Source organism: Cryptotermes secundus, unplaced genomic scaffold (genome assembly GCF_002891405.2).
Source record: "Cryptotermes secundus unplaced genomic scaffold, Csec_1.0 scaffold1009, whole genome shotgun sequence".
NCBI classification, from domain to species: Eukaryota; Metazoa; Arthropoda; class Insecta; order Blattodea; family Kalotermitidae; genus Cryptotermes; species Cryptotermes secundus.
In genome coordinates, this window is record NW_019744133.1 from 1,147,655 (window position 1) to 1,159,197 (window position 11,543).

At 42.6% G+C, this 11,543-nt stretch overlaps 1 protein-coding gene across 2 annotated transcripts in view; it reads right to left on the minus strand.

Annotated features, from left to right (window-relative positions):
* Positions 1 to 544: 544 nt before the first annotated feature.
* The window catches only part of LOC111874568 (neuroligin-2), a 169,162-nt gene continuing 158,163 nt past the window's right edge, over positions 545 to 11,543 (minus strand). For both annotated transcript variants that reach the window (XM_023870174.2, XM_033755506.1), the window contains exon 7: positions 545 to 6,509. In XM_023870174.2, coding sequence (XP_023725942.1) covers positions 5,500 to 6,509 — 1,010 coding nt within the window. In that variant the 3' untranslated portion in view covers positions 545 to 5,499. The remainder of the gene's footprint in view (positions 6,510 to 11,543) is intronic.

The window sequence follows — 11,543 nt, forward strand, 5'->3', positions numbered from 1 at the left end:
GAATACCACCACAGCCTCTACATACGCCATTATGGCTGGGAGATGTTAGGTTAGTTTCGGGGAGGCCAGGATAGGACATGGTTGGAAAGGTTAATAAGGTTGAATACCGTTCAGGCCAGGCTACGTGGTTTGGACACGATGAAAACTTTGGGGCAAAGTTGGACAGGGTAAGTTAGGTTAGGTTTGGTAATGTTAGATAAGGGCACTTTAGATTAGGTTAGGATTGCCTGAGAGAGGACAAGGCATGTTAGTAAAGGGTATGACATATTAGGTCGGGTTAGGCTATGATGAGTATTAACAGTACGAGCTGCAAAGTCAAGTCACAGTACACCAATCTGTGCAATGAGGCAGACCTTCATATTACGTACGGTTAGGCTGCGTTAGTTCAGGTTCCTTAGGTATGTCTGGCAGGTAATTCCTACAGGAATCGTATGTTCGTGAAGGAAGGAATTACACCGTTTACTAGAATAGTAAAAGTATGGTGCAGGTTCTGAGGAAAATTTGAGAATATTAGAAAAGTAAACTCTGAATTATTAAAATTCAATTCATACTTTTATTTCAACCGCAGTTAACATAACATTTTATATACCCTTTACCCTCGCTCACACCCACACATATTCACATGCACCAACATACACACACATTTTATAAGTTTTCTCTTTGCTTGCAGAAAACTCATTTCTGTGACTGTCACTCTGGCAAAAATATTACTCAACCATTATACACTTGAATGAGTCCTTTGTTAATTTTAAATATAATGAGCAACGTCGTTCTTGTTTCCACTGTTAATTGTGACACGATATTACCGTATGTTCCCAAGGGGATGTTCCTGTAAGCCGTTCTTTTCAGCAGTTTTCATTTCATAAATGACTCAACTTCATGCTGACTTGTTTCTTGTTTAATTCTTTGTTGTCACTTTCATTCCTGCTATATTGTATAAAGAGATTTTCATGTTTAAAAAATCTACATGCATATTCACTAAACAATTATATATATTTTTCGTGGTCATATTTTACTTGGATTCCATATTACGCTGTTTCGTATTGTTAACTTTGAAACTGCAAAACTAGGTGCTGGTGTCTTGTTTCTCTGTGCACAGGCATGTAGTGACTAAATGCTCAACATGCTTCAAATAATATTGTAACGTGCCGCCTGGAAGGTCGGACGATAACATGCCCATAACTGGTCAACGGTTAGCAATTCCTCGGAAATCGTTGCCCCGGAAATGAAAGTCTAAGAGTGGGGTTTAGTGGGGTTTCCACCGTTATTTGTAACGAAATGCATTCCGCGGCAAAATGAGATTCGTTGCATAGCAGCGGGTGAAATTAACCCTTCGACAAGGTGTTCCCTATTCAGTCCGAGTGTATGATATAACAGTTCATACTCTGCAAGAGGCCAGTCAGTTGGTATCCGACGAGACCTAAGGACAGTTGAGCTCCGAGCAGAGCAGAAGACACTTCACCGAGATTAGCTGTGCAAGAGTGTATAACATTAAAAGAGGAAACGTCCGAAGACGCTATAAGTGTGAATAGTTGTATTTGTGAGTGTAAAGCGTGATCGTCCGATCAATATTTATCCAAATCAGAGACCCATGTAAATTTTCTTGTCGCGTTACTCAGGAAACAAGCGATAATACTTTTTTTTTTACCTTTGCTGACTCTTTGATTAAGTGAAATATCTGATTAACCCTTCAAAGCTCAGTGTTCTACATGTACCATCTGCTTTAACATACTAGAACTCTGCATTCTGCCCACACAGTGTACCTGTGTATTCCATATGGTTCTCATAATGACCATTAACCGTTACCCTAAAAAGCATTAATTGATTGATCATTGTAGGTGAGATGAACTGTGTTTCCTGTTTAATAGTTTACTAGAAGAAATTCAGTCTTGATAGGGTTAAGAAGACGTCTGCATCTCTTTGTGTGGTGTCTGGCAACACTAAGAAGCATAAGACACTGGAATGTAGTAGTCATCTGTGAGACGTTGAGACGTAATGAGAATGGATAATCATATGCTAATTCGTATGAGTTATTCAACTTTGAATCTGATGGCTACCATGCTGTTTCTAACTCATTAACCATGCTACGTACGTGGGTTTGCAGTTAAAATATTATTTATGGGAGAAGTATAAAATGTTGCAGACACTGGAACCGTAAATTTTTACTTTCACATCATAATTTTCTTTTTATACAAGTTATTGTTTTCTGAACTCTTTCTGTGTTTAAGTTTTGAGGTTTTCACGGCGATGCCTATGAAGAAAGTCGTCTTCTGGGTTTAGGCACCGCGTATTCTTCGTTTTGGCCGACGTTTCGGAAGAACGTCGGCCAAAATGAAGAATACACGGTGCCTAAACCAAGAAGGCGACTTTCTTCTTTCTGTGTTGTTCTACAAGTTACTGGAAGTAGCAAATCAGTGTTCCAGCCTTGAAAGTGTGTAGTCGAAATGCAATAGCCATATGGCTTAAACAAAATATACAAAACTTAGCCCTCGATCATGCACGTTGGAGCATTAATTTTAAAGTGACAGCAGTACTACATGCCTAAAATCAATTTCCATTTCATTATTCCCTTAGTATGTGTTTGACTGGCATCAGAAATAGATGTCATTGTTGTCAGTGCAGCTGGACCGTCACCAGATAAGTCTCCTCCGAGGAAGAACTATTTTGGTTATTTGAGATTGTCCATTGGCGGATTCCCAGTTGCGCTCCGGTATGCCGTTTCTCACAGCGAGCGATTTCCACTGAGCCCAGTAGCTTTTGTACTTGGGACTATGGTCAGCGATGTCTTTCCATTCCGGTCGTCGTCCGGTTTGTACTTCCTGCTGAATGTCTGCCGACTTATGGCCACAGATGCATCGTAGGCGCGCAGTATGTCCAGTCCCAGAATGAACTCACTGGTGATATCTGCGACGAAAACCCACATCCTTTGCGGGAGGCACCCAGGGTGAGCGTTAACAGAACTTCTTTAAAAATGGGTAGGGATCGCCCAGACAGAGTCTGCAGCATGGAACCTGGGCTTGCAACCATGCTCCAGTGTTCACTGTCACCCGTCACAGTTTGTCACCGACCCAGACCTTAGTAACCAGAGTACTGCTGGTTTTCTTCGTGATGTCCGTCACTGCGCAATGGGGGGGGGGGATTAATGTATATGCCGGCGACCACCCTTCTCTGCCGGGCCTCGCCCGTTTCACGACAGTTAGTCACTGTTCCTACTAGTTTCCCTGTCGTTACTTGGTCGCCATTACCATCTTCCCGGCGATTCCCGTTTGTCTCTTGGTAGCCCACCTTCTCGTTTCTGGCGCTAGTTATTCTCTGCTTTTCTTCAGTAGTGGCAATTGCTCTCAAAGTGGCCAGGTTCTCCACAGCTCCACCACCCTGAATGTTGTGCGTCTTTTCGTCAGGGGGGGGGGATCGGTTCCCCTGGTACGTCTTGGTGTTATTCTGAAGGAGTCTTGCGGCTACCAGTACGACATGCAGTTCATTGCCGTGGTGACCTTCTGCCTTTGTACGCGTTGCCACGGAAACACCTCCAGTTCTGCCCTAACTTATGTGTCTAGCCGAGTTTCCATGGAAATGCATGTATACTAGTCCCATGATAAGCCGTTGTCGCGGGAACGTCCTTTGTCAATGCTCGCTGCCTAGGAAATCAACTTTGATCTCATTCAAAGGTTCCGACTTTTAGACGGCACGTCACAATACTCACAACAGAATATTATCCATGTTTGCAACCTACAGAAGAAAGCTTGTGTTTTTCATCCAGTACCTTGTGACATGTTTTTTTTTGAGCTACCAGAATACATTTTTCTTTCTCTCTGAATTTTTGAACACATGCTTTGCACACTTCATATGTTGCCCTAACTTAAACATCCCATCCAGCAATCTTGTAACACCATAATCCTACGATGTGTTGTGTATTGGGCTAGTCAAAGATCTTGAATGAGCTATGCTACTCTCTCCCGTATGAAAGATATTCCACATTTTCTATGAAGTTATTTATTTCTATTTATTATTTTCCTTTCGGATAAAACGCGCCGCTAATTTAATGACTTCTTTAAACTGACTGACTATTACTGGTAACTGTGAATATGCTAAGTAACCGGTAACAAAATACTTTGTATTATTTCAATGTATAAGATTGGTTCCACGTATTTTTTGATTCAGTACAATGGAAAAATGTAATGACAGTATTGGTACGTCGACCAAGTGCAGGGGAGGAAATAGGTCACAGGCCAGAGTACCACGTGCAAAGTCACTGATGATTCCAGCACTCCCTTCCCCCTCTCCTCTAGCAACGCGAAGTGCCTAGTCCACTTTCGAAACTGCGGTACCTTTCTAAATAAATTATGTATACAAATCAGTGGCCACTGGCCTGAAGACGGCCAATCGGTAGAAAGTGGTAGTTTCCATGTTGTGGAAGACTGTGTGCTGTGAAAACCAACTGATCAAATTCATATTGTTATGCGCAATTTAGTAAGTGCAAAATGAAAATAGTATAGTGAAATGAAGTGCATTTGCCGTGCACTAAAACAAACTGATGTCAATAACTTGCGTGACAACCTGAAAATTACGTGGACATCTAACATTACAGACCAAGGTTCATGTTCTTTTCCTATGCTTTTGTCAATAAAATTATGTTTTCAGAAGCCTGCTACTGAGTTCTTTGGTTGTTAAACCGTGCTTGTGGGTGATGTTTCCGAAGTTTCACGGATGCATGTACCTTTCATCTTCAATGCCAAAGTGTGTAGGCTGGTGAGTCGCTATGTTGAGTTGAAATAATTAACTATCGTGAAAACCGAAAAGCAGTAAGTACAAGTTACTTTGTGTTCAGATGACAGAAACACGGTCATTTTCAACAATAACCTATGTGATTGTGGCACTAAACGTAAATTTTGTATGTGAAACTGATATTTCAAAGTTAAAATGCGAAAAATGGAATCCATTTGTTGTGAATATTTTCCATGTTAAGTTCATCTTCATTGTGATATCGAAGGAAAGTTATGTATTTAGAGTAGGCCCCTTCATCAACGCAGCATAAAGTATACTTGTTTCATCCTCTTTGTCAATCATTTTGAGCAAAACATTTTTAAATTGAACCCATTTATATTTGAATTAATGGATACATCCTTGTTTTTCTAGACAAATAGAAGAATATTGGATGAGTGAATCTGGAATATTGTTTTAAGCACCCCTTTCATTAACACACCTTGTTAGGGGATCTTCTTTTCATTGCAATGTGTAATACTATCTTTGTCAATAATCCAAAATAAACATTTGTGATTCAGGCAGCAACAGGTAACCATAATTCACTTCATTTATAAAACGTTGACAGGACAGTTTTTCAAATTGTTTCCTGTATAAATTTATATCCAACACACTGCATTTTTATTTCTGTTGAACAGATACTTTCACTCAATGGCATGCCATTCTACCCATCATATTTGCTGTCCCTGAATTTCATACATCTGTAGTGATAGTTTGAATACCAAAGTTTGGTTGCTGTCACACCCGTAATTCTTCCATTTTATTATTATGTGCACCCCCCTTCTTAGTTAACGTTTCGCCACTACCTGGTCCCGCATTCAGTATCTGCATGCTATGGGGTGGTAACAAGGGCTGAGATTCTGGCCCACAGCTCTGTAACTGATTTGGATTTGACAGGGTTGGTATGGGTGGTTTAGATGTTTTAGGAGGTGGTGGAGGTCTTGGCAGGGTTGATGTACCAGATGAGGAATTATTTGATGGAGGGGGTAAGTCCGCAAATTCTGGTGGCGGTAACTGATGATGATGATGAGCGTGGTGGTGATGTTGGCTTAATATCCCGCCACCTCCAGGATCAGAGCCTTTGATATTTGTTGTGCTGCCAGCTCCACTACCGTCGACGACAAGGAGGTCTCCACATATACTGTTAGGCATTTGCCCGTTCTCCGCTCTCTTCTTTCCAACCCCTCCCTGACCCCCTCCCTCCTGGTGTAGTCTCGTCTTGTCTCTCTGGTAGTACACTCCTGCAAATATCAAGACATTCAGTATCAACAAGGAACAACCTATTGCTATAGTAACGCTGAGAGCTGTAGAATAAGCGGCGAAGCCATCTTCCGGTTGCTGAGGTGGTGATGCTGAAGCAGCTGCTGCAGCCGAGGATGCATCATCAACATTCTTGTCTAAGTCTGAAGGTAGGAGACTTTGAATGGTTACAACAGCGTTACCGGAGATGTTTGTGCTAGCTGAGTCAACTTTGCTGCCACCCTGAACTGCAGATGATGATGTGCTGGTAGTTTCAGATGCTGGTTTCTTCGAGATGGAAGCACCGTCCCTGAGGCCTGGTTGACGGACGCGCCCATCAAACGCCATATCACTGCCCCCTGGGCCAACTGCGTGATCATTACCATCTTCTAGCATGTGGTGAGAAGGAGGCACATCATCCCCACCAGGACGGTGCAAGTCTGGCACCAGATTCAGCCAGAAAGACAGTCGATGTGCCCGGTAGTGAGTCTTAACTTTAGGTTTCGTGTCTGGGAACAGAAAACAGTGAATCGTTTGTTAGCTGCATGCCACATCTGAAATCTAAAGTGAATTAGTTCCTACACAATTATTGGAGAATTGAGTGAAAATTGACAATTTGCAACAAACCGAAAGACAAGGCAATTATAAAGTTACTTAAAATTAAAAGTTTAAAACCTTAAATGAGTTCAGAAATTTGTTTACTCTGCAGACCTGCCTATTGCTCTTTCAATGGGAGACCCCCAGTACATAACTACTGAATGACTTTCAACAGTAACGAACACAGCTGAAAATGTCTCACTTATTAAAAAAATTGCTTTGTCATTGTAGCAATATTAACGGACTGGCCATGGGCATGAATATCAAAGGCTGTTATGTAATAAGAACAATACTACGTCTTATAAGACAAACAATTCAGTTTTATATTGATCAACTTTCCTCGCATAGTTCAGTGTCTATTCTGAAAGATGGCTGCTGACATATTCTGCACAGTACGTTCCTTACATCGCACAAGTGAGATAAGTTATTGGGTGCTGATCAGGGGAATCTTCTGTTTTAGTTTGTTTTATTCTTGCTCCTGAAGCACTACTGTTCTAGTTTGTTTTGCTTAGAAATCAATGGAGGACAGTTTGAACACCATTTATAATTTTAAACTGATATACAACTATTTTGATAGGATTTATTTCCCGATACACTACCTGTACAAAATCAAACCCAAGCTTATCTCAAGATGCACTTTTCTTTTTAATTCGGTTAGTGGGGGGGGGGGAGTCNGGGAGTCCTACTGGGCTCACTCGGCACGACGGCCACTGATTGGCCTACTGTAGCCTTCCCCGGGTGATTATGATGGGGAATTTGGTGCAATGAAGATTGGCAGGGTAAACCGAAGTACTCGGAGAAAACCCGCCCCAGCGCCACTTTGTCCACCACGAATCCCACTTGATCAGACCCGGGATCGAACCCGGGCCGCCGCGGTGGGAAGCCAGCGACTAACCGCTTGAGCTATGGCGCGGCCTTAGCCCTCTCCCGGATTTTCAACGTCCGAGGGGACGACCCGGACACCGCCTCAACTGCGGTGCTCTTCGCGTTCCAAACACTCTCTCACCGCTAGAGGATTCCAGGGAACTCGAACGCTTATGCAGAGCAGAAAACTCTTCCCGGGTCTCCCGACGGCGTCTCCGGGTCCGTTTGGGTTACCCCGACAAGACATACTTGGATGGTAACTTGAATTTGATTTTATATACAGGTATTTTGTTATTTTTATACAAATTCATATGTTTAAAACCAATACACTTTGTCACTTGCATGACTTTATGGCCACACTGCACACAACTAGTCACTGTTTGCCACAGTGCTGCAGCATTATAACTAAATATTACCTAATCAACTATACGGAGCAAAGTCATGCTTCAGAGGCCAACAGTCAATTAGCTGGACAAGAAATTCTCGGCTATCGTTAGCATATACCATAATGTGTAAGATTTTAAGAGCCATTAAACTTCTATTACATTAATGTCAGCATCACCGTCACACAGGACACCCGGTTATAATAAACAAGGCTTTGCCGACTGAGTCATGGCAGTGTAATCAATTCATGTGGTGTGCAGGCAATATCAGTACATTATATGGGTCACAGTGTTATTTCATCCGTGGTGAAGCGAATGACACAGTCAATATTGAGGTTAAGTTCAAGTTGTGTTCAGTACTGGTTTGAACTGGTTTCGACTTTCTAATATGCTGACAATGAGCTAGAACACACGACTGGAACGCGTTTATCATGTGTTCCAAAATGCGCATTATCTTAGACTTATTGCACCCGGACACAAGAAATAATTCATCGTGAGTGGGCACATTTGAACTTTTAACGTGTTAATATCAAGTTTTCGTTAGACTCATGAATCATCATTTAACGTGACAGCCAAAAATTATTTCAAATGCGCACTCTTATTTTTTTTCAGATATGCAAAACATCCCTCTATATTAACGTAAATTATCACCCAAATCCATTCTTCACGAAACGGGGTTTTGTTTTGAGAGACAGGATCTGATTCCCGCTAGGGGAATTGATACTTTTGTGCGCCTCCCTCTTCTCCTATCCAGTGGCAAGGGGGGGGGGCTGAAGCATGAAACTTGACATTAAGGACCTAGCTTTATCTTCCATACAAAACTATCCCTGAGCTTAATTAAGCACCATACGACGAAGATGTGTGGATGAGTTGAGGCACAGCATCATACTGTCACGTGTCGGAGGTGGTAGGCCTGACGAAAATAACGGTTTCTAGTTCGGATGATTAGGTTTATTGCCATTTCGGTTATAATCTCTCTTAATTGCAATTAATACAGCGCTATCGCTGTATTTAGGTAATTTTCATTTCACCATTGCAAACGCACTAGGATTCACAATCTTCACTAGTCGTCTCCTGACAACGGATCTCAACATAGGAACTATAAGTCTCACTACATTACACACGCCCAATAACTACGTACTACAGCACATGTAACGTCACACATTAAATCTTCTAATTCTTCTTCTGGCCACACTGAAGTTCCCTTGGAACTTCGGAACTCAAGTGAAGTCCATCTATTACTCACTCCTCCAGCTTACGGCTGCCCGCAAACGACCTTAGCTGTCCCTTACAAACTTCGGCGAGGACAGAAAAAGTCACGTGGTCTCTATCCACCGTTGTGTGACGTCAATGCCTACGCGGAAGTGTGTTTACCGAGCCGTTGCCTAGAAACGGGTTGCATAGCCCTGCTGTTCTATTGTTGCGTGCCTGTAATGTAGGGTGTTTATCGAGCCGTTGCTTGGCAATGCGTTGACACATCGCAATACATTAACCTCGGCAACAGATGAAGTTGAATAGTTAGCTTCACTTCCTGGCAGCTTTACCTCTGGGGGGGGGGACCGATGCCCACTTGATACGAAACTGGATGGGAGGGCCCAAAAACTTTCCTGACACGGCGATGAAGAGAAATATCTAAGATTTGAGGCTTTCACGGCGGTGACTATGAAGAAAGCAGTCTTCTGGGATTTGGCACCGTGTATATGNCCTCGCCCTGTTGGGAATAAAACCTCGATTCTCTGGTCGTTCAGCCCGTGGCCCCAATGACTATATTCACAGATTCACGCCGGCTGCTGTCATTTCCTCATAGGTCTTCAGTTTTGTGCAACCACACGCATAACGTTAGCTTTGCATCATGGCGGATGGCGTAGGGGTTACGCTAAAATGTAAAGGCACGCGAGCAAGTTTTAAAAATCTCTTATGCAGTTTTTATAAGAGACAGTTCTTTAAACCGAAACTGCTCCACACCTAATCCCAGTGAAATATCATGTGTTGTCAAGTTGCTCACAGACACGTCAAGTGTATGATGTAACGGTTTCATGTTCGTAGACCGAACCGAATACGAGGACATATGATATTCAAATATTTCCTTCTCTAAGAAGTTTCTCACAGAGAGCAGTGTATATAAATCTTCTGTAACGGCGTTAGAGAGGAATGAGGAGGTTAGGAGAGGGAGAAAGCGCCATTAAACACTCACCCCTTCGAGCAATTTAAGGAAGGAGCTAATATCAGACGAATCCGATTAAATTGCAATGTGCGTATGTTAAGGTACTGGACGGGATGAAATGTGTTGGGGCGAGAAAACAAATTGCGAGGATTTACTGTAAGCGATGGGCTTAAAAAGAGAAATCTGGGAGAACGGGTAAAGCAAATGTGACACTAAACTTTCGTAGTAATAGGGAAAGTTTCAGAAACTTAAAGTAACGATTTTGTTATGCTTTTAATTAGCGTGCCTCGTCACTTTGTAGCAAATTTGTTGGAGGTCTTGAAGCTTCAAAATAGAGCAGTTTGCAGATGTGTGCCTTACTGGGATGGCATGGCATCTCGACCCTAAAATAATAAATCAACTATCACGCAACAACATTTAATTAATTTGTTTTTTAACAGGCATCTTTTCTGCAACATACACCTTGCACGTATTGCGTACTGTCAATCACTGAGTAGGCTACTCTCTGCGCATATAGTGAAACCCATCTGGATAGTTTTTAATGAAATCTAGCATTCAGAATATTTGATAAAAATTATATTCTAGCGTGTACAGCCGTTGCTATGCAATGACCGCGAGACAGGCGAATAAACAGCAACCTGTTTCTAGGTAACGGATAGACCCAGTTAAAAATATAAGCGGCTTAAATTTGGTGGTGGTCAAGCTTACGACCGTTCAAGTGCTAAGATGCCGTTGTAGCATAAGATATATAAAGGTATGATCTGCTCTGTAAAGCCTGTACTGACAGAGGACTTGAGTGTAAGGCAAAAGGAAGAGTTTTCGATAACACTATATGTGCGAAATATACACTTGACGAAAGGTCGAATGTATTCATAAGAGACAGATCCATCTTCTCGTCAGAGAGGATGTTACATAAGGACTATTACCGCAAGAGTTCAGTTCGAAAAAAAAAACTCTCTGGTCGTGGGTCTCAAGGGGCCCGATGCCAAGATGAACTGATTGGCGGTAAACCGCCAGTCGTAAAGTAACTCTGACTCTGACGCTGACTCTGAGATCCCCGTGTGGAGGCGGGGTCTAATACCTCCACCGTGACCCTGCGAGTCGTAGGAGGCGACGAAAAGGGAAGTCTCAAATCTGAGACGGTAAAATGTGGTCGCGAGTCCCAAGAGACTCGGACACGAGAAAGACTGCACTGGCAAGAGCCAGTAGCATATACAAAAGGCAGACCCGTCCTCTCGTCAGAGAGGGCGGCCCACAGAAACAAGACCGTAAATGCCAAACAGTAATAAATATCTGGTCATGACCCCCAAATGGGGCTCGACACCAAGACTTACTGACTGACTGTCGCAATGTGACTTGGACTTGGAGACTAGTTCACTTTGACTAAGACTAAGACTAGGTAAGGTCATGCGCCCCACATTGGGCTCGATACCAAGACCGACTGCCTGCCTGACTGACCATCAGTCGCAATGTGAATTTGACTTTGACTTTGAGACTAATTCATTTTATATTTGTCCTTAGAAGAGCAGCGTCGG